The sequence below is a fragment of the Stegostoma tigrinum genome, chromosome 4 (assembly GCF_030684315.1).
Source record: "Stegostoma tigrinum isolate sSteTig4 chromosome 4, sSteTig4.hap1, whole genome shotgun sequence".
Classification (NCBI taxonomy): Eukaryota; Metazoa; Chordata; class Chondrichthyes; order Orectolobiformes; family Stegostomatidae; genus Stegostoma; species Stegostoma tigrinum.
This window is the reverse complement of record NC_081357.1, coordinates 43,730,949-43,755,302: the sequence shown is the minus strand read 5'-3', so window position 1 is coordinate 43,755,302 and position 24,354 is coordinate 43,730,949. Positions and strand designations below refer to the sequence as shown.

The 24,354-nt window shown below is 43.7% G+C and overlaps 1 protein-coding gene across 3 annotated transcripts in view; it reads left to right on the top strand.

The window, feature by feature from the left end:
* ahi1 (Abelson helper integration site 1) overlaps positions 1–24,354 on the top strand; it is a 249,179-nt gene that overhangs the window by 152,613 nt on the left and 72,212 nt on the right. For all 3 annotated transcript variants that reach the window (XM_048531564.2, XM_048531565.2, XM_048531563.2), the window contains 3 exons: positions 150–195; positions 1,055–1,131; positions 23,392–23,509. In XM_048531564.2, the coding sequence (XP_048387521.1) occupies positions 150–195; positions 1,055–1,131; positions 23,392–23,509 (241 nt within the window). The remainder of the gene's footprint in view (positions 1–149; positions 196–1,054; positions 1,132–23,391; positions 23,510–24,354) is intronic.

Genomic DNA, 24,354 nt, shown 5'->3' with positions numbered 1-24,354 from the left:
GCTGTCTCTGACTTCCATTGTCAACCTTTTTTCTTTTATTCAAGAGTGGAAAGCTCACATTAGATGCAGCAATGTTAATGATTATGGAGTAACCTATTTACTTAATTTCAAAATATTTCTTTTTAAAATCTGAATTTTGTTTATTGTAGGCATCAGTACAACAGAGTACTTCAGAAATGGATTTTGCAAACCAAGGTATGTGAAAGGGTACAAATACTATTACCCAGTGCTTTGTGTTTTTGTCCATCCAGGCTACTATTAAAACAGAACTTACTCCACACTGGTGTTGGATGAATTTTTGTTATTGGCTGATGTGGTTTACACCAGAATAAGGCTTCGCTGTTCCATTAGTGAAAGAAACCATTGTTAAGAGCCACTTTATTATGCCAGTCATTGTCCAGTTGTTTAGATTTGCTAAGGTCCAGAAGGTGAAGGGAAAAAAGGCAAGAAAACTACATGTTTTAAGGAAAATAGTGATGGGAAATTTAGAGTATGCAGTTTTGAAAAGCTAAGATAAAAAATAGTAGAGTGAGTGAATTGCTGGAAGACGGCCAAATTGGTGGAGTCAATGATGAACAGAAAGAAGCTGTTGTGACACAATAGTAGTGTACCTATCTCTGGGCGATAATGTGTACGTTTAAATTCCATCTGCCTCAAATGTATGTCCTACATGTCTGAACAGGTTGATTAAATAATCAAATGATGAACAGAAAATTATATTTGAAATTTGTACTTATAATTAATTTGTTTTACAGTGAAGTATAGACAAAAAAAACCCAGCATAAACTGTTGGATTGAGGGGGCTATTTCTCTGTTGTAGCTCCTGTACAACTCTGTGTAATTAGAGTAATAAAACCAACAACTGAGTGACTGTGTTACTTGTAATACGATGTTAAAATGTAGCATCATGTATGATTTTTTTTAAATGTAACTGAGCCAGAGGTTCTCCTTGGCTATGTACTAGTTTAGTTTAAACTTTGATTTTGCAATTATTTCTCGTACTTAGAAAGAAAAAACTTCTTCAACCACATACTTATTCATTTTTGTTCAATAGGAGTGGTTCCAATGATGCCATTGGATATGATTTCAGATTCCTCTTTTAGCTCTGTGGGCAATCACTACTACAATAGTGTAAGTACTGATGATAAGAATCTAGAGCTGTAAAAATGTTGAGCTTTTACTTGAGAATAATGGGATCGCGATTGCACATATCTTCCTTTCAAATTTGTACTAACAGACTGCAATGTGTGCATAGTTTGGGGCTAAACTTTGACAGCTCTAAGCAATTGCTGATTAACTTGCTTTTCATTGAATGCAATGCAGGCAGCCAGACAACTTCATGCTACTTATTCATTTCAAATAGTTCAGACCCAGCCAGTACTAATGTTACTATTCATTCAGCTGGAAGCAGCACCAGAGAGCTAATATCATGAGTATTGAAAGCTGTTAGTGCTTTGTGACTCAGTCAGTAGAACTTTCTTTTTGCTGTCTTAATGTCAAGGCCAGTCATTCTCACCTTTTGATTTATTTACTCCTGGAACATGGGCATCGCTGTTCGCCAGCATTTATTGCCCATCCCAATGTCCTTGAGAAGATGGTGGTGAACTGCCTTCTTGAACCACTACAGTCTGTTCCAGGTCATGCCTCTTTTATCCATATTTGGACCAAGGTTGTAATAATGTCAGAAGTTTTTGGTGCTGATGGAACTCCAACTATGTTGGTGAGCATCTTATTGCTGAACAACTGTTGCTTGATGGCACTGTTGACGACTCTCACCATCACATGGAGCTGGCACAGTGGCTCAGTGGTTAGCACTCCTGCCTCACAGCAACAGGCACTCAGGTTTGATTCCAGCCTTGGATGATTGTTTGTGTGGCGTATGTGTATTCTCCCCATGTTGCATGGATTTCTGCCGGATGCTCCGGTTTCCTACCGCAGTCCAAAGATGTACAAGTTAAGTGAATTTCCCATGCCAAAGTGTCCATAATGTCCGGGGATGTCTAGGCTAGGTGGATTAGCTATTAGTAAATGTGGAGTTGTGGGCATAGTGTATAGGGCTGAATCTGGTGGAGTATTCTTCAGGGGGTTGGTGTAGATTCAATGAGCCTGATGGCCTTTTTCCACAGTGTAGGTATTCTATGATTCTGCCTACCTGATGATTTAGATTGGACTGTTAGGGCACTAATTGTCTAGGTTATATTTATCCTACTGTTTGTGGACAAGATGTACCTGGGCATTTTCTTTTCTACATTAGTGGGTAGATGCCAATGTCTTTTCTCTTTTATCTTTTCTCTCCTATCCCCTCACTTGATAGTAATGACAGAACGAGTGGTATGCTGGTCCACAAGGTTATAAATTGTGGTTGAATACAACTCTGCTGCCTTCAGTGTCAAATGAATGTCCAGTTTTGAGTTGCTAGTCCTGTTTAAAATCTGTCCCATTCAGCATGGTGATAGTGCTACACAACATGACGGACGCTACCTTCAATTCATTTTCATCTTCCCAATGGCTTTGTATGGACAGAGAGATGTGCTACAGATAGACTGGAGAGTGCAAAGTCGAGTCAGTTTTTCCAACTTGATGGTTCCTCACCACTTGTCACAGTCCCATAAGACTGTAAAAGTAGGCCATTTGATCTCTCAAGCCTACTGTGCCATTCAATAGGGCCATTGCTGATCCAACACTCCTCACATCCACTTTTCTACCCTATCCCCATAATCCTGGATTCCCCTACTGATTAAAAATCTTATGTTTTTTGTTTATTCATTTGTGGGATAGGGACATCACTGGCTGGCCAGCAGTTGTTGTCCATCCCTGGTTGCCCTTGAGGTTCCCTGGTGGGTAGTTGCCTTCTAGAACGAATGCAGTCCACCTCCTGTGGGTCGATCCACAATGCCGTTAGGGAGGGAATTCCAGGATTTTAAACCAGTTACAGTGAAGGAATGGCAATATATTTCCAAGTCAGGATGATGAGTGGCTACATAGAATCCCCAGTGTGGAACTTGTAGGTGGTGGTGTTCCTATGTATATGCTGTCCTTGTCCTTCTAGATGGAAGTGGTCGTGGATTTGGAAGGTGTTGTCTGAGGATCTTTGGTGAGTTTCCGCAGTGCGTCTTATTGAAGATGCTGCTGAGCATCAGTAGTGGAGGGAGTGAATGCTTGTGAACTTAATACCAATAAAGCAGGCTGCTTTGCTCTGGATGATGTCAAGCTTCTTGAGTGTGGTTGGAGTTGTATTCATTCAAACAAGTGGGGACTTTTCCATCAAACTCCTAACTTGTGGCTTGTAGATGGTAGACAGGTTTTGGGGAGGAGCGAGTTGAGTTACTCTCGGCCTTAAATAATAGAAGAACTATGTCCTACAGCTCTCTGTGGCACAGAGTTCGAAAGACATTCACCCTTCAGAGAGAAGAAATTCCTCCTCATTTCAGTCTTAAATTGACATTCGTTTATTCGGAGACTATCCTTGGGGACTCAGCTAGCTCAGTCAGCAATGGAGCTACCAAACCACTCTTGATCATGGACATTGAATTTCCCTACAGCAAGACTACAGCAATCACCAAACTGAGATGTTGCAAATATCTTCAGTTCCAGCTTGGAAGAAACAAAATGAATCAAAATTGATTGCCCTGGTCAGCTTCGCAAACACTAGGAATGTAGTTTTCGCCTGCTGCAAATTCATAGTTGTAATTATGTAATTGGAAAACTTTCTGTGACGGCATTCTTACTGAAGCACTGGGCATCTCTCATCCTGTTGTTCGCTGAGATCCATTTAGCAGATTTGCTGTCTGAGGGCTATATGCAGGTGTGGCCTCCTGCTGAGATCCGATCCTCGACATTGGCTTTTGTGGAATATCTTAAATCCACTCAAAGGAACAGAGAATAGCCATGATTTATTCACAATTGAATTCAATCTAGGAATTATGATGGCTGCATGTAGGAATGAGTGAGGGGACAAAATGCCTAAGCGGGTGAAATTAAAGGTGGCAATTACCAAGTTATGGAAAGATGAAGGAAATGTCTAAGAAGGGTTAAAAGCATGCATCAGCCTATCTGGTGGAAAAGCAGAGAAACAATGAGGAGTGGAATTTAATTTAAATCTCGTGGTAGCTTAGGCAACTAATACCAAGGATGAAATGATGGGGAGCCTGTGGATGTAGGGTATATCCATGGGATCAGTGAAATGAGGTAACTAAACCAAAGAATTAATGTAGAGTGGGATCTTGGGCAACATCAAAGGCTAGAGGAGTAAATCAGAATAAAGTGAAAAGTCCCTGAAAGGGACTCATAGAAAGGCTCATAAAAGAAGGCCAAGTGGTGGACAAGAGGTATTCCAGCAGAAAGTGCACGTTTGGCAGAAAACACAAGTGGAAGTTGCAGTAAGGCCTGAATGCAACAAAGAAATGACATTTGGCCCAGGAGGACATGGTTTTAGATCCAGGTCCTAGAAGTGCATCATAGAAAAGATTGGAAATCAAATTGAGAACAGCAGGAGGTGGAGGATTGACATCTCAAGCTGAAGAAGCAGTCCTAAACCAAAACTCTGATTCAGTGCAGGACCATTGCAGCCAAAGCACACATCATATAATTGAGGGCCCTTGCAGCTCACTGGTATGTCTTTGTGCCTGGGCCAGTGGTTCACATTCAAGTCCCACCTGCCCCAGATGTGGGCTGTAACATGTCTGATTAGGTTGGTTAGAAAATACCTAGAAATGTAACGGCAAAAAGTACAGAAAATCCAACGTGAGCAGCATTCATGGATGATCGTGGTGTAAATAATTGAGGAAAATTTAGCAACAATTTGCCCACTGTAAGAATTGGGAATCTTAAGCAATAGATAAAAACAGATGAGGTTGGACAAGACCAGAATGCCACTGAATGGCCATGGATCAAATTATAAATAATAAGTAGAATGCCATAATCTGCCAGTTTTGATGCCACCAAAATATTCCTTCTTGAGGAGGTGGACAAGATGACTTATTGTGCTTAAGTGATTCTTACTGGTGCAGCTATGGTATGTTGAACTCAATTGATATTAGTTGACAGTGTACCAGCCTTGCAATGAATTCTGTAGGTTCAAGGTCAGGGCTTAACCATCAAGGATTTAACCATCATTAGCCACCTCTCAAAGTCAATCAGATATCTCTCACTAAGTCATAGAATCAGTTCTGATGCTTCCTACATGGTATGAATTGCAAGAAAACAATATAGTGTGAGATTCATTTTCTTCATAAAATATGTTTCAGTGTTACTACAAGCATATATTAATGAGATTAATATATGTGGAAATTAAATCTTTTTGGGTGATTAAATTATAATGGATGACATTGGAATTTCAATAGTATGATGAAATTTGATTGATATTGAAGGATCAATATACAGCTTGTTCTTACATATTTCACTAAGTTTTTTTTCCACAATGGACCTACGTGAGTTGTGTGTATAAGTTTATTAAGGATAATTCAAAGGATGATTTGAATGAAACGAGAAGGGTAGTGCCTAGAGGCAATGAATGTCAATTGTAAGAAGACTAATAGTAGAAGACTGTGCTCTGATAACAGGTAAAGAATGACAGAAAATTTGACTTGCAAGTTTATGCAAATCAGTATCTGCTCTTGAAGGTCAAAGGTTTGGGGTTGATCTGATGAGCCATAGGCATGATCTTTTTTTAAAAAGGTAGTAATCTTAATTTTTTCTGCCAAACTTCAAACTTAATTGTTCCAGTATGGAAATTTCACATTTCTTGAAATCCGTGTCATTTACATCATTTGCATTATATAAATAAGAAATGCAAAGCATCCTGTGTAGAAGCTGGCATCTGTTCTTTTTGAACGTTTGTTCCTTTTGCCTAACACAGGCAATTTACATCTATCATATTGCACAAACCAGGACCTGTATTGAAAGTAGTTGTGTTAATTTGCGGCTTATTTTATGACAGTGATATGAACAAACTTTAAAAAATGTCTACATACTAGGTACCTTTATTAAACAGCCAAAGAATTATCTACGAGATCAGTTATGCAATTTTTTTCTCTTGATATATTTTGAAAACGATGATTGCTTCATTTTCTTTAATCTGTGCCAAGAAAAGCTTACATAACATAAACCTGCATGTTTAGTAGAGGATGTTTAATTTATTAACATTTGTAACTTGAAGCAAAGCTTCATTCTGTTAATATCTTTGTGTATTCACTTTTTTGAAATTTGAAATATTTTTACAAGAATCAAAATGAAAATTGTCAAGTGCCTTCTTGACATTTTTATATGATAGATCTATTTTTAATGCAATTGTGATGATGCAATATGGTATTACACCATCTGGAGTGACACAAATCCACAAAATGCACAATATTTGATCTAATTACTTGTGCTTCAGTACTTTTATAGTTACACCTATCAAATAATTGCTTCTTTCTTCTAATCAAGAAATGATCAACAACCTAATGGATAAGATGGTAAAACCTCATCTACGTCTTCTGTCTCCACAAATAGATTGCCACTTTCGACCCTAATGAGCCCCACACTTTCCCTGGTTATTCTCTTTCTGGTGATATAAAATGTCTTTGGACATTTCTTTATTTTTTCATGACACCTTTACGCTCTCCTAATTTTTTTACATAGCCCTCTGCACTTTCAGTATTCCTCCGGGGTTTGTACTGTTTCCAAGCCATCAATATCTACCATAAGCTTCCCTTTTTATACTTATTCGAATCTTGTACATTCTTGACATCCAGATATTGCATAAATATATCTCTCACTTTTAAATACTTTCAGTGATATGGCATCCATAGCTCTCTGCGGTGTAGAATTCCAGACTTTTATTACTCTGTAGTTGAAGAAATTTCCTTGCATCCCAGGTTTAAATTAGTGTCCCTTTATTCTGTAACTATGTCCCTGTAGTTTGAGATTACCCAACATGTGAACTCTTTATCTTAACCTGTCAAGCCTTCTCAGATCCATGTATACATCAACGAGTTCATCTTTCATTCTTCTCAATTTCAATTAATGAAAGCCTAACCTGTTTATCTGCTCTTAATAAATTAACCCCTTCATCCCAGGAATCAGCCTAATGAGTCTCTTCTGAACTGCCTCAAATGCCAGTATATCCTTTCACAGATGCCAAAAGTGCACGCAATATCTTAAGTGCAGCCTCGCATTCACCCTGTAAAGTTGTAACAAGCATCCCTATTTTTAAACTCAAACCTGCCAGCAATGAAAGCCAAAATTCCATTTGCCGCCTTAATTACTTGCTGCACCTGCATGCTAATGTTTAATGTTTCAGATAGAAGGATACATTTTTGTTTACTCATTTATGGGATGCTAACCCAGCATTTATTTCTGAATCCTATCTGCCGTTGAGGTGGTGATGTTTAGCTGCAACCTTCAACTGTTGGTGTCCATTCGGTGTAGGTAGACTACAAGCGCTGTTCAGGAGAGAGTTGCATGTTTTAAACCCAGCGAAGCTGAAGGAACAGCAAAATATTTCAAAGTCAGAATGGTGTGTGATTTGGAGGGGACTTGCATGTGATGGTGTTCCCGTATGTCTGCTGCATTAACCTTCTAGATGGCAGTGATCATGAGTTTAGAAAGGGGTGTCAACGGGGGCATGGTGAATTTCTGCAGTGCATCTTGCAGATGACATATATATTGCTGAGCATCGGTGGTAAAGGGAATAAATATGGAGGTGATGCCAGTTAAGTAGACTGCTTTGCCCTGTATGGTGTCACACTTCCTGAATGTTGTTGGAGCTGCACCCATCCAGGCAAGTGGGCAATATTCCGTCACACATGACTAATGTCTTGTAGATGGTGAACATGCCTTAGAGGGTCAAGCGGTGAGTTACTCACTGCAGGATTCCGAGCTCCTGACCTGCTCTTGTAGCCGCACAGTAGTTATTTATACAGCTGGTCCAGTTCAGTTTCTGTCAGTGGTAACCCCTGAGATGTTGATAATGAGGATTCATCAATGTTAATGTCATTCTCTGTCAGGTGGCAGTGTCATAGTCGTAGTCGTAGAGTCATACAGCATGGAAACAGCCCAACCAGTCCATGCCAAGCATAATTCCAAACTAAACCAGTCTCACCTGCCTGCTCCTGTTGCAGTACCCTACAAACCTTTCCTGTTCAGATATTCATCCAAATGTCTTTTAAACGTTGTAATGTACCTGCATCGACCACTTCATCAGGAAGTTCACTCCACACATAAACCACCCTCTGTGTAAAAGAAAAATGTACCTTATATCTTCTTAAAATCTCTCTCCTCACACCTTAAAAATACGTCTCCTAGTCTTGAAATTCCCCATCTTGGGGAAAAGACAACTACCATCAACTCTGTCTATACCTCTCATTATTTTATACACTTCTATCAGGTCACCTCTCAACCTTCTAAGCTCCAATGAAAAAAGTCCCTGCCAATCCGGCCTTTTCTTATAACCCATTCTCAGAAACATCCTGATAAATCTCTTCTGAATACTTTCCAGCTTGATAATATCTTTCCTATAACTGGGTGACCAGAACTGAACATGGTACTCCAGAAAATACGTCATCAATGCCCCGTAGACCCTCAACATGATTGCTGAATTCCCATGCTCGAAGGACTGAGCCGTGAAGGCAAGCATGCCAAATGCCTTTTTAAACCATCCTGTCTATATGTGAAGCAAACTTTAAAGAATTATGTATTTACACCCCTAGGTCCATCTGTTCTACAACACTACCAAAAGCCCCACTATTAATTGTATAAGCCCTACCCCTGGTTATTGTACCAAAATGCAGTACCTCACATTGTCCAGATTGAACTTCATTTGCCATTTTTCAGCCCATTGACCCATTTGATCAAGATCCCTCTGTAATCTTAGAAAAACTTCTTCAACAATTTTGGTGCATCTGCAAACTTATCAACCATACCTTCTATATTCTCATCCAAATCATTTATATAAATGATAAACAAAAGAGCACACAGAACCACTCCCTGTGGAACATAACTAGTCACAGGCCGCCAGTCCAAAAAGCACTCCTCCACTATTACTCTGTCTCCGGCCGTTAACCCAATTATGTATCTGATTAGCAAGCTCTCCCTGAATCCTATGTGACCTAACTTTAGTAATTGGTCTACCATGTGGAACCTTGTCGAAGACTTTACTAAAATCTAAACAAACAACGTCTATTGCTCTGCCAATATCAATCTTTTTGCTAACTTGCTCAAAAAACTCAATCAAGTTTGTGAGACACCATTTTCCTCACACAAAGTCATGCTGACGATCTCTAGTCAATTTTTGCCTCTCTAAATGTCCATAAGTCGTATCTTTTATAATCACCTCCAACAACTTACCCACAAGCAAAGTCAGACTCTCAGGTCTGTAGTTCCCTGGTTTCTCCTTACAACCTTTCTTAAACAAAGGTACAACATTAGCCACTGTCCAGTCATCAGTCCGTAGTTTTAGCTGATGCAAATACTCCTGCAAGGGGCCTTGTAATTTCCTCCCATACTTCACACAACATGCTGGGTTATGTTAGATCAGGTCCTGGTGAGTTGTTAGATTCTCTTGTACTGGAAGTGCTCATTGCCTGCCAATTGTGTGGTGTAAATATAATTTGGCACATGTTATTCCCAAACCTGGATTTTTTGTCCAGATCTCGCAACAGTCCTGAGCAGTCATGCATTGCGTAATCATCAGCAAACATCCCTATTTTGACCTTATGATGGATGGAAAGTAATTGATGAAGCACCTAAAGGTGGTTTGGACTACCCTGAGAAAGTCCTGCAAAGATTTCCTGGAGCTGATATGACTGACCAACTACTGCATCCATCTTCCTTTGTGCCATGTATGACTCAGAGAATTGTCCTCTTGATTTATAATGATTCAAGTTTTGCTCAGTCTGCATAATGACACATTTGGTCCACTGCAGCCTTGAGAGAGATTAGCTCTGCTGTCCATATTTGAGCCAAGGCTGTAATGAGGTCAGGAGTTGAGTGGCCCTGGTGGTACCCAAACTGAGCATCAGTGAGCGGGGTAATGCTGAGTATATGCCTTTTCATAGTTCTGTGGATGATACCTTTGATGATTGAGAGTTGATCAATTGGGCAGTAATTGGTCAAATTGAATAGGTCCTATTTTTTCTTTATAGAACAAACCTGAGCAAACTTCGAATCCCCTGGTCCCCAACACCTCATTTTTGCTATGGACACCCAGTCCCTATACACCTGCATTCCCCATGCAGATGGCCTGAAGACCCTCCGCTTCTTCCTGTCCTGCAGGCCTGACCAGTCCCCCTCCACTGACACCCTCATCTGCTTATCCGAACTCATCGTCACTTGCAACAACTTCTCTTAGGAGGCTTAGGGACCGTTTTGCGGAACACCTACGCTCAATTCGCAACAAACAACTACACCTCCCAGTCGCGAAACATTTCAACTCTCCTCCCCGCCCCCACCCCCCTAACCTCCAACTCTTCGTGCAACATGTCCATCCTGGGCCTCCTGCATTGCCACGATGACGTCACCCGAAATATGCAGGGTCAGCATCTCATATTTCGCTTGGGAACGCTGTAGCCCACGGGTATCATTGTGGACTTCACAGGCTTCAAAATCTCCCCTCCCCCGACCACATCCCAAAACCAGCCGAGCTAGTCCCTGCCTCCCTATCCCCTCCACCCACCTCAAGCCCCACCCCCATCTCCTACCCACTAACCTCGTCCTGCCTCCTTGACCTGTCCGTCCTCCCTGGACCGACCTATCCCCTCCCTAACTCCCCACCCACATTCACCTTCACTGTCTCTAACCCCGCCTTTACGACCTGCCTGTCTCCTCTCACCTTATCTTCTCCTTTATCCGTCTTCTATCCGCCTCCCCTGTCTCCTTATTTATTCCAGAATCCCCTTCCCCTCCCCCATTTCTGAAGAAGGGTCTTGACCTGAAACATCAAACTGTCCTGCTGCTCTGATGCTGCTTGGCCTGCGGTGTTTATCCAGCTTCACACCGTTATCTCAAATTTCCACATTCTTGGGTAGATGTCAGTGTTGTAACTCTGGAAGCACCCTGACTGAGAAACATCAGGTTCCAGAGCACAAGTACTCCTGCCAAAACGTTATCAGGGTCCATTGCCTTTGCAGTGCTTCCAGTTGTTTCTTGATATCACTTGGAGTGAATTGAATTAGCTGAAAGCTGGCATCTGTTATGCTGCAGCCCTCTAGAGGAAGCCAAGACGGATCATTTACTCAGCACTTTTGGCTAGCTGACTGTTGTTGCAAATACTTCAACCTATTATTGATGATGGGGTTGTTTGTGAGGTGAAACCTTCTCCTCCAGTGACTTGTTTGTATTTTTTTTGTTCTTTAATCAGCCTGTTCGCAGACATTATTACTCGCCTCCGGATCAAGTAGGATTTAAACCCAGACCTGTTTGAATAAAAATAGGGACACACTACCACTGCACCACATGAGCTTTCCAGTGAATTGTTTCACTGGCCGCCTCCATTCATGATGAGATGCAATAGAGTGCAAAGCTTAGATCTGATCATTGGTTGTGGAATTGCTTAACCCTCCCTGTTCCTTGCTGCTGTTGCTGTTCGGCACAGAAGCATTCTTGTTTTGTGACTTCACACTCGGTGGCCTCCTCACTTTTAGGTACACCTGGTGCTGGTCTTGTCTTCTTGTACTTTTCATTGAACGAGGGTTGATCACCAGCTGAATGGTAATAGAATGTTGGGGCATGAGGTTATAGATTGTGTTCGACTTGGGCTGCTGCTGATGACCCACAGCATCTCATGGCTACCCCGAATTGCTAGATCTATTCAAAGTGTATCTCATTTAGCATGGTGATAGTGCCACACAATGGGGGAAATTCACAAATCTGAAGCTGGGACTTTGTCTCCGCAGAACTGTGGGGTCACTCTTACCACTGTCGTCATGGACAAATGCATGCTGGCAGATCAATGAGGATGGGGTCAAGTATATTTTTCAATTTTGTTGGTTCCTTCGCTCCCTTCTGCGACCCAGTTTAACAGTGAGATCCTTTAGGGTCCAACTAACTCGGTTAGCACTGGTGCTGCTGAGACACTTCTGGTGGCAGATTTCTGTACTACTTAAATGGGCTATTCAATATTGTGGAGCACGAATTCTATAACAAAGGGAGAATAGTGTGTGATAAGGCTTCCTTGCCCACGTTTGACTTGATGCATGAGACTCCATGCCATCCAGAGTCAATGCTAAAGACTCCAAGGGAAGTTCCCTCTTGACGATATACCATTGTGCTGTCACATCTGTTGAACCTGTCCTGTTGTTTTTGACAGGCCATACCCAGAGGCAGTAATAGTCAGGCTTTTTTTGACCAGTCTATGAATTAGCTCTCCCAATTTTGGCACTAACCTCTAGATGTTGGGAAGACTGCCTTTGCAGGGACAATATGACTGTCTTTGCCATTGTCATTCCAGTGCCTTACTTGATACCATTTGGCCTGTCTGATTTCATTTTTCTTTCATTCCTTTTCATGGTTTGATGCAACTCACAAATATGCTGGGCCTTGCAGGGAGCAGTTAAGAGTTAACCACTTTGCTGTGGATATGGTGTCACCAAGTAAGATAGGTGGATTTCCTACCCTAAAGGACATCCAGATCCTTGTGTGCAGCTGTTTTTGTTTTTATTTTGGGAGCCTTTCTGTATTTAAAGAATTGCCTCCCCCTGATTCTTGCACAACCAAACATTTAGCTACTTTAAATGCATCTATCAAGTGTTTGGTCACTCTCTCCGTTTTTTAAAATCTCCTTGCAGATTCCTTATTTCCTCATCACAACATGCCTCCATACGTATTCCTCCTATGTTCTATCTATGAACTATATCATGTGCCTATTTGGATACATTACAGTATACCCCTCCTCTAAACCATTGTAATAGATTGTAAATAATTGAAGCCTGTGTGCTGATCATTGTGGCATTTACTAGTTACATCTTTTCAAGTTGAAAAATACACATTCCAGCTTTCTGTCTCTGCTGTGTGTTAGCCAATCTTCAGACAATGCTAAGGCATTAACCCCAATATCCTGAACTGCTATCTTATGCAATAATCTTTTAAATGGCATCCTGTTGAATGCCTTCTGGAAATCCAAATACACTACAACTACCAGTACCCATTTATCGACTCTGTTTGTAATATTCTCAATGAACTCTAGCAAACTTGTCAAGCATGACTTCCCTTTGACAAAGTCATTTGATTCAGAATGTTTGCATTAGGCTTTTGTAAATTGGCCAATTACCCTAAATCTGTTGTTGGAAAAATGCTAGTATCCAGTATTAAGGAAGAAATAACATGAAATTTACAAAAGCCTAATGCAAACAATCTGAATCAAGATGGTTTTGTCTATGCTTTCTCTCTCTTTCTGCCTTCTTGAACAGTGGCTTCACATTAACGGTTTTCAAATCAGCTGGAACCCTACCAGAATCGAATGAATTTTTGGAATATTTCAATTAATGCCTGCACTGGCTCTGCAGCCGCTTCCTTTAAACACTGGGATGCAGGCCAACAGTTCTTAGCAATTTGTCTGTCTTTAGACCAATTAGTTTGTCAAATACTTAGTGCTTTGTGATAGAGACTGTTAGAGTCTTTCCTCCCATTAACACCTTGCTCATCTGATATCTTTGGGATGTTTAGTGTCTTCCACCATGAAGTCTGTTACAAAATATTGGATTATATTATCTGCAATTTCTCTGTTCGCTGTTTTTAATTTCTCAGTTGTATCATCCAAGGCTCCCACACTTACATCAGTTATTCTCTTTCTTTTTATATACCCAAAGAAGCACTCCTACCAATTTGCTTTCAATAATCAATTTTCTCCCTTTTTAATTGGTGTTTTAGTTCTGGATGTGAGTTTGCTTGCTGAGCTGGAAGGTTAGTTTTCAGACGTTTCGTCACTTTCTTTTATTTGAAAAAATATACTTTATTCATAAGATGTACAAAAAATAAAACATATTTATACACCTACCCAGTCATGCAAGCCGCTCCGGGTTACCCAGGGGGTACGTACACCAACTAAAGGAAAAAAAAACAAAAGAAGAAAAAAAAACAAAGCAAAGAAAATACCCCGGCAGTCGTCACCCCGCACAGTCCCAGTTGGCCCCCTGACCAGTTGGGGAAGGCGCCAGCTGGGCCCAGTTACCAGATAGGGCCTTTTTTTCTATTCTGGATGAGGGGTTTCATACGGTGGTCCTTCCCCACCGCACCTTGGTGGCAGCTGCCCCAAGCATTAGCGCGTCCCTCAGCACGTAGTCCTGGACCTTGGAGTGTGCCAGTCTGCAACACTCGGTCGGTGTCAGTTCTTTCAGCTGGCAGACCAGCAAGTTGCGGGCAGACCAAAGAGCATCTTTCACCGCATTGATGGTCCTCCAGGCACAGTTGATGTTGGTCTCAGTGCGCGTCCCGGGAAACAGCCCGTAGAGCACAGAGTCCCGCGTCACAGAGCTGCTCGGGACGAACCTCGACAAATACCACTGCATCCCCCTCCAGACCTCCTGCGCATAGGCACACTCCAGAAGGAGATGATCGACAGTCTCGTCCCCCGCTCAGCCGCCTCGAGGGCAGCGTGCGGTGGCGCAGAGATTCTGACCATGCATAAAGGATCTCACTGGCAGAGCCCCTCTCACCGCCAGCCAAGCAATGTCCTTGTGCTTGTTTGAAAGTTCTGGCGATGAGACATTCTGCCAAACGACTTTGGCAGTCTGCGTGGGGAACCACACGACAGGATCCACCCTCTCCTTTTCCCGAAGGGTCTCGAGGATACTACGTGCTGACCACTGCCTGACGGCCTTGTGGTCAAAGGTGTTTCCCTTCAAAAATTTCTCCACGAAGGACAGGTGGTACGGGACGGTCCAACTACTCGGAGCGTTCTGCGGCAACGAGGCCAGGCCCATCCTTCGCAACACAGGGGACAGGTAGAAACTCGGTAACTAGTGACACTTGGTGTTTGCATACTGAGGATCTACGCACAGCTTGATGCAGCCGCACACAAAGGTAGCCGTCAGGGCGAGGGTGGCGTTCGGTACGCCCTTTCCCCCATTTTCCAAGTCTTTGTACATGGTGTCCCTGCGGACCCGGTCCATCCTCGACCTCCAAATGAAGTGGAAGATGGCCCAGGTGACCTCAGCGGCGCAGGTCCAGGGAATAGGCCAGGCCTGCGCCACATACAACAGTACCGAAAGTCCCTCGCACCTGACAACCAGGTTCTTACCCGCGATGGAGAGGGACAGGAGCATCCACCTGCCCAGCTTCTGCTTCAATTTGGTGATACGCTCCTCCCAAGCCTTAGTGCACATCCCAGCTCCACCGAACCAAACACCCAGCACCTTCAGGTAGTCTGTCCTGACGGTGAAGGGGATGAAGGAGCGGTCGTGCCAGTTCCTGAAGAACATGGCCTCGCTCTTACCCCTATTGACTTTGGCACCCAAGGCCAGTTCAAACTGGCCGCAGATGTCCAACAGCCTACTCACCGACTGACGATCGGTGCAGAAGACGGCGACGTTGTCCATGTACAGGGAGGTCTTGACCTGAAGGCCTCCGCTGCCTGGGATAGTCACGCCCATCAGGCTCACGTCCTTCCTGATGGATGCGGCGAAGGGCTCCACACCGCACACGAACAAGGCAGGAGAGAGCGGGCAGCCCTACCTGACTCCAGATCTGACGGGGAAACTGTCCGATTCTCACTCGTTGATCGAGACTGCGCTAACGATGTTGGTGTAGAGCAGCCGGATCCAATTGCGGATGCCCTCCCCGAACCCCAATTTGGAGAGGACGTCCCTCATGTAAGCACGAGAGACCCTGTCGAAGGCCTTAATCCTGGTCCAGGCTGACGAGGCAGGTGTCCACCTGCCTGTCCTGCACGTAGGCGATCGTATCCCTGATGAGCTCGAGGCTCTCAGCAATCTTCCTGCCCGGCACAGCACAGGTTTGGTCAGGGTGAATCACCGACTCCAGGACAGACCTGACCCGGTTGGCTATGACCTTGGCCAGGATTTTGTAGTCCACGTTCAATAGTGAAATGGGACGCCAATTCTGAATTTCTTCCCTCTCCCCCTTCCTCTTGTGAATGAGGCTGACGATGCCCTTCCTCATGGACTTGCACATTTCCCCTGCCCGAAGCGCACTATCGTACACCTCCAGCAGGTCCTTGCCGACCAGGTTCCACAGAGCGGAATTCAGATCGACTGGTAAGCCGTCGCTCCCAGGAGTCTTATTCCTCTCCAAGGACTTGAGGGCTCTGGTTAGCTCGTCCAGGGATATCGGCCAGTCCAGCCACTCCCTCGTGCCATCGTCTAAGACCTCCATGATAGACGACAGGAACGACTCGGAGGCCGTGCTGTCCATGGGCTTCGCGTCGTACAGTCCAGCATAGAAGGATCTGCTGATCCTCAAAATGTCGGGCCGAGACGATGTCACCGAGCCGTCGTCCTCCTTCAGCCGTCTAAGCACAGAGCTCTCTTTGTGCACCTTCTGAAAGAAAAAAACGCGAGCACATCTTGTCCTGCTCCACGGAGCAGACCCTGGACCGGAAGATTATCCTGGAGGCCTCCGCGGCGAAGAGCGAGGCTTGCTGGCCCCTCACCTCGCGGAGGTCCTCCGTGACATCGACCCCCATCAACTGCAGAAGGAGCAGGTTCTGCACCCTTTTCTGGAGTGCGATGGCTTTCCCTGCCCCTCTCTTGCCTTCCGAACACCCTTGAGGACAAAGGACCTCTTGTTGTTCTTCACCGTCTCCCACCAGTTGCCCGGAAACTCAAAGAGGGGTTTCACGGTTCACCAACCGGCGTACCCCCTCTTAAGCTCCTCGACATTCTCTGTGCTCAACAGAGTCGTGTTGAGCTTCCACGTCCCCTTGCCGGCCTGCTGGTCGTCCTGTAAGTGACAGTCAGCCAGCAGGAGGCAGTGGTCAAAGAAGAACACCGGCTCGACGCCGGTGGACCTGACCGAGAATGTCCATGACACAAACAGGAAGTCTACCCTTGAGCGAATAGATCCGTCTGGCCGCGACCAGGTGTACCTCCGCTGCGCTCCATCTGCAGGGGTGCTGAAGACGTCGAGCAGCTTGGCATCCTTCACCGTGCCCATCAGGAATCTGGACGTGACGTCCAGTTGACTCCCCGCACCCGCTGTCCCCATGCCGGATCTTCCATCTGCATCAATGATGCAGTTGATGTCTCTGCCTAGGATGACCGGCCTGGACGTAGGCAGCAGGGGTGGAAACCGCTGCAGGATGGCCAACCACTCACTCCGTACCGCTGGGGCGTACACGTTGATCAGTCTCAGGGGAGCGTTCCTGTAGGTGACGTCAGCCACTAGGAGGCGCCCCCCCCACCACCTCCTGAACTTGAGAGATGGTGAAGTTGCACCCCCGCAGCAGAATAGCCAGGCCCGAGGAGCGACAGTCGTTACCCCCCAACCAGATTGAAGGCCCACAGGTCCAGGCGCTGGACCATTTCCCGCACCTGCTGAGGTGCGGTATCCCGCACTCCTGCAGAAACAGGAGGTCCGCCTTGAAGGTGGTCAGGTAGACCAACGTGGACACACATCTTGCGGTGGACTTGACGCTGTGCACGTTAATGCTCGCAACTCGTACCCCCATTGTGGGCAGTGACTGCAGTACCCTCCCCAAGTCCAAGGTCCAGCCCCTCCATCTGTCCCTTCATGCCCATTGCCTGGGCTAACTGCTGGACGCTCTCCGGGCTCAGGAAACCGTCCATGCTGCCTTCCGGGTGGCATCCCCCCATCGGGGGTATGGAGGCAGAAGACTCTGGCTCTGGGTCAGGCTGGGGACGCGCTGTTTCCTCCTTCCCGCCTGGAAGTTCCGGGGGTCCCTCCAGGGCCCCAGCGGCACATGACTGGGTGTCGGAGGGAGCCTCATGATGCCTCCTGTCATCTGGAAGCAGGGTGCTGCTTTCCTTGTCCCTTGAGATCTTTAGCTTCTGCTTTGGGTGGGCCCCCTCCGAATCTCCCTCGTCAGAGGAGCTCTTATAGCTCCCCTGTAGCTGCCTCTTCCCGCCTGATGGTTGCGGTGCCTGGGCCCGCCAGCGCGCCTTCCTCCTCACTTTCCGGATCGTAGTCCACTGTCCTAGGTCGCCTGTCGCCGCCTCCATCGACTCTGGGTTGTCGGTGGGGGGAGCGGAGCCTGGAGGTGCGCTTTGCTGGCCTCGGTCCCATCCCATGGGGCTGGGCCCTCCTGCACGACCTGGCCCTCCTGCATATTAGCGGGGTCCTTGCAGGGCCCTGGTGCCTTCCTCTCCTCCGGGGGGGGCTGGCCCTGCATTGCCCCTGCCGGCGACCTGGGCGTAGGTGGTCCTCCGCCGCGGGCATGCCCTATTGAGGTGGCCCGCTTCCCCGCAAAGGTTGCAGCTTTTTTCTTGTGGGCAATCCTTTGCAAGGTGTCCCTCCTCCCTGCAGTTCCTGCAGACGGTGGCTTTGCAGTCGGCTGCCACGTGACCTGACCTACCACGGGCATGGCAGACTTTACGTTGCCCTGCGTAGGTCAGGTAGCCCTTGCTCCCGTCGATCGCGAAGCTGGACGGTGGGTGTACAATGTTTCTGTCCGCGCTCATCCTCAGCATCACCTTGACCTGCCTCTTACTGGTCCAGATGCCAAAGGGGTCCATGATGTCGGTTAGGTCCCCTTCCACCTTCACGTACCTTCCAAGGAAGGTCAGGACATCAACTGCTGGCACGTGTGGGTTGTACATGTGTACAGTCACCATACGACTCCTCTGCGCTGGCATCACGAACAGCGGGACAGCAGTCAATACAGAGAGGGGGCCCTCACCTCCTTTCTCCTTGAAAACATCCAGGAAGCGCTCGCAAAGCTTGGCACTCCTGAAGGTTACATCGTAAAAACCTCCTCCGGGGAAATCCTGCAGGTAGTAAATGTCCGCAGCAGCGATCCCACAACAGTCCAACAGGACCCTCTTCACGAAGAAGGTGCGGTCCACAGGTGCACATTCATCATGGAAACACAGATGGTGTTCCGGACCCCCTGACCTGGGGCACGAGCACTTGCCATAGCCATCATTGCAGGTTGGCTGCTTCCCTGAACCAGCGTTAGGCCGAAGCCAGCATTAAGATCCACCGGTTGCAAGGATGCACAGCCAACCCGACGTCCTCCTTTCACCTCCAACACAGTCACGCTCTCCTCCTCTCGGTCCACTAGAGAGTGGGTCTTTATTTTGTTCTGGATGTAAGCTGGTGCACTGAGCTGGAAGGTTTGTTCCCAGACGTTTCGTCACCATTCTAGGTAACATCATCAGTGAGCCTCCGACGAAGCGCTGGTGTTATGTCCCGCTTTCTATTTATCTGTTTAGGTTTCCTTGGGTTGGTGATGTCATTTCCTGTTCTTTTTCTCAGAGGATGGTAGTTTGGCTCCAAGTCAATGTGTTTGTTGATGAAGTTCCAGTTGGAATGCCATGCTTCTACGAATTCTCGTGCGTGTCTCTGTTTGGCTTGTCCTAGGATGGATGTGTTGTCCCAATCAAAGTGGTGTCCTTCCTCATCTGTACGTAAGGATACGAGTGATAGTGGGTCATGTCGTTTTGTGGCTAGTTGATGTTCATGTATCCTGGTGGCTAGCTTTCTGCCAGTTTGTCCAATGTAGTGTTTGTCACAGTTCTTGCAAAGTATCTGTAGATGACGTTTGTTTTGTTTGTTGTCTATATGGACCCTAACATACCCTATACAGACAACAAACAAAACAAACGTCATCTACAAAATACTTTGCAAGAACTGTGACAAACACTACATTGGACAAACTGGCAGAAAGCTAGCCACCAGGATACATGAACATCAACTAGCCACAAAAAGACATGACCCACTATCACTCGTATCCTTACGTACAGATGAGGAAGGACACCACTTTGATTGGGACAACACATCCATCCTAGGACAAGCCAAACAGAGACACGCACGAGAATTCCTAGAAGCATGGCATTCCAACCAGAACTCCATCAACAAACACAATGGCTCCAAATCAATCTACCATCCCCGGAGAAAAAGAACAGGTAATGACATCACCAACCCAAGGAAACCTAAACAGATAAATAGAAAGCGGGACATAACACCAGTGCTTCATCGGAGGCTCACTGATGATGTTACCTAGAATGGTGACGAAACGTCTGAAAACTAACCTTCCAGCTCAGCGAGCAAACTCACATCCAGAACCTCAACCTGAGCTACAAATCTTTTCAAAACTCGCTGGTGTTTTAGTCGTTGGTTCCTGATTCCTTTAAAAAGGTTTCCGATCCTCTGGTCTAATCCTAATTTTTACCTTTTTTTATGTCTTTTACTCTCCTGGACCACCTTTGGCCATCATTTTTGACTTTTTAATTGATTTTTCCTTTTTGGCTTGAATAAACTTTTACTGAGCATTATGAAATAGCTGCTTAAATGTCTACTACTGCTCATCCAGACTTCCACTTATTCTACGTTCTCAGCCTGATTTAGACAATTCTTTCTTCATACCTGTGTAATTGCCCATATTTAAGTTGACACGGGTTTGAGACCCAGGTTGTTTTCTCCCAAACTAAACTTGAAATTTTACTGTGTTATGATCACTACCTCCTAGATGATCCTTAGCTATGAAATAGCTTATTAATTCCACCTCATTAAACATTATTAGATCTAAAATAACCTGTTTTCTGATAGTTTCTGCAATATACTGCTCTAAGAAAATGCCCTTGTTGCTCTCTACAATGTTTTCCCAATGTCCATTTGATTTGTCCAGTGTATATTTAGATTCAAATCAGCTGTTCTGAAGAAGGGTCACTGGACCTGAAATATTAACTCTGCTTTCTCTCCACAGATGCTGTCAGACCTCTTGTTTTCCCAGCTATCTCTTTTTGTTTCTGATTCTAGCAGGCACAATTCTTGGTTTTTTTTTCAAATCACCTATGACAGTTGTAGCTTGCATCTTACACATCTCCATTATTTCCTGATTTATACCTTTCCTTCAGTGAGGTTGTTTTTCAGGAGTTTATGGAAAACCCCTGCCCCATGATTTCTTTCTCTTAATATTCCTTATTTCCAGAACACTGATTCTACATCATGATTGATTACACCTACCTCATTACTCAGCAGTGCACTGATATCTTCCTTTATTAATGAAGTTACTCAACCACCTTTTTCTTCAATCTTTTGCATTGTCAAATAGCTTTAAATATTGAATTCCCAGTCTTCGTCACACTGCAGCCATATTTCTGTAATAGCTGCCAAGTCATCTTAGTTTCTATTTATGCCATTAATTCATCCATCTTATTGCAAATGCTGCAAGCTTCAATTTATTGACCATTATTACCTACTTTGGTTCTAAATTCTGCTGCACTGTTTGTGTGTATTTTCTACCCCTTCCTGTTACACCTGGATTGGTTTTTGCTTCTTAACTACCCTGAACCTCTATTCTCTTGTTTCTTTTTGAGTTGTTTTAAACTTTCTTTCAATTGAACCCACCCTCACCAATAATTTTAAAGCTTTAGTTATTTGTTTTTCCAGGATACTCTTCCTGGCCTGATTCAAGTGAAACCTTTTCACATAGAACTGTGTTCTCTTTCCTCAGTATTATTTCCACAATTCCAGCGCAGGATGAATCAGAACCAATTTCTCTTTCTCCAATCTTTCAGCTATGCATTTACCTCTTTATTCATATTTGCCCTAAAACTGACTAAATAGCAGACAAAAAAAATGAGACCTTGTCTTTTGGTTTTATGCTTTTTTTTTGATGATGGCATTTTTCCTCCTATACAAATTGATCCATTGCAACTAAGAAGAGGGAACTGTTTATTGTCCCAGTGCCAAGCTCTGTGGTCAGAGTGATAATACATTGTTCAGTCTATAAATTTTTGCCATCAGCTAAGAACTAGGAAGTAACATGCAATCTTGAATGTTGCAAGAGGTCCAAATAATAAAAAATACCCAATCTGGATTGTGAATGAAGGAACAGAAAGTTCTCATCCGGTGTGATAAAAATGATCTTTGACTTGTCACCAATAGGGTAGTCTTTGTAAATACTGTATTTACACCATTGAAAGTATGATATTGTTCAACAAGAACTCTAAATAAACCACTTCAGAGGTAAGCCAAATAAGCCACTAAATGGGTATTGACAAATGATAATGCTGGTAAACTTCACTTTTTTAGCTTTCTGCCATATGAGCAAAATCCGAGACAGTATCTTATTTAGTCCATTTTCAGATCCAAAAATAGTTTTCTTCATTGATTGAAAGTTGATGTTTTGCCTTGAAACACACAGAAAGAAGTATTATTCATAGTGATGGATGATGATCCTAGCAATTTCTGATTGCATTTGAGGTAAAAGAAAATCACAATGAAGAAAATTCCAGCTGCAGTTTTGAATGTAGGCTAGTTTCCAGTGATCCAAAATATATTTATGCACAATCATGGTGCAGAATAAGATATCATCCTGTACAGTTCAATGTTTATTCACTTGTGAAAATAACTGTATTCCAGTGCCTAGTTAATAGACTACTAATGTACCATGCCAGGTATTTTATAGAGCATTTAAAAACAGGATACTCGGCCCACCATGTCTGTGCCAACTTGTGTACAGTTGTATAAATTCCACATTAACAATGTGGCTAGCACCATTGTAAGGCATAATTGACACAATTTGAGTGAATTTACAAAATTGTATTTTTTATGTATTTAAAGCTTTTTTGCTAAAGAATCTGCACTGTCATATTAATTTTCAACTGAAAAGTCAGGAACAAAACGGCAAAGTTCGATATAATCCCTAACTGTTTTGATGTAAGTTTACATGAAATGGACCTTTTATTAATTGGAGTCAAATGCTGTTTGATGAACAGAAGAAGTACCTACAGTGACCTTTATTGTTGTAGCATATGCAAAAATTCTCCATGGATACTGCAACTCTGCAGACTGCATCAACGCTAATATGCAAATAAACATGCATTCAGTAGATTGTCTTTAGACTTCACTATTTTGGGAAAGTGTTTTTTTCTGTATTTGTGTCTGGGAATTTTACCTTTCAGAAGTTTGCCACAAAGATTTTTCAGCGTATAGCCACTCTATATAAGAAGATGATTTTTTTTTTGTATGATTGTATGCAATTTTTGTTCCAGAACTACTTTTCCTTTATCCAGAATAAGTATCCATTATTTTGACATGTAAAATGTTTTCTTTTAATGAATCAGGTCATTATTTGTTCTGCATCTGTACAGGTGTTGATTTCAAAGTGATTCTGAATACATATAACATTTTGAAAAGCAAAATTAAATCTATGGGAAAAATCTGAACTCTTGAAGCGATATTTACTGATTGACAGTGTGTGCCCCAAGACTTACGTCAGTGAGTAACCCAGGAAATTGTGCTTTGGTTTCTGATTTGCCTTTCCTATTACAGACCCGGTCAAATCTCCTTCTTCCTGCCCCATCATTGTTGTCGCCACACTCGAAACTGAGACTTCCAACTACTGTGGGTGCTCATCTGTTATCACAGCAGTCGCTGACCTCACAGGCTGGTGAGTATTATTTCTAATTTGGTTAGTTTCAGATTTTTTGCTTGTTTTTCTCCTGAGGTTGGCCATACCATTGTTGAATGTCTGTTATATATTTTAACATAAATCGTCTACTTCTGTGATTTGGGATATAAAAAATCTAAAATTCTCACTGTTCTTTTACACATAGGACTACTTTTAAAGATGGCAGTACTAGAAAAGCACAAAAGTGGTAGCTGATCTGAATTTCAATCATGTTTCTGCTGATTAAAATTTAGATGCCAACAAAATATGCCTATAGTTGTTTGTACAATGAAGACAGTGTTCTAAAGAGAAATTATAGTACAATACGTTGAGGGAGCATAGAATTGGTTAATTTCAAAGCAATTTTATGTTGCTTTAAACTTGATAAACGTTGACTGCTGAATTAATTGTGTGCAGTGTGTAATAACTGTAACAGATCTACATCTAGTGGTTTAATTCCATTTCATGTAAAGCATTACAGACTGAATAATGAGTGCAGAACTAGCCCACTGAAAGATTTAGCCAGTCACTTCCAAAGGATGTCCTAGTTGTTTAACAGATTTAGCATCAATCATGGATGATTGTAGCAGCTGACTTTGAAGTAATAGCATTCAATATGGTACATTTGTGGTATAACATCTGGCTTCAAAAAATATCAGTGCAATTTATGAAACTACATTTTTTGTTTTAATTCCATGTGGCAGGCATGGCTGGAGAATCTGAAACACAGCTAAAAACTATGTATGAAGTAAGGAACTGGGCATCACAATGTCAACATTTCTGTGAAACTGTTGGCAGTAGGACAGCAAATTGTTTGACTTAAAGTGGTAACTCAACTTCTCTCA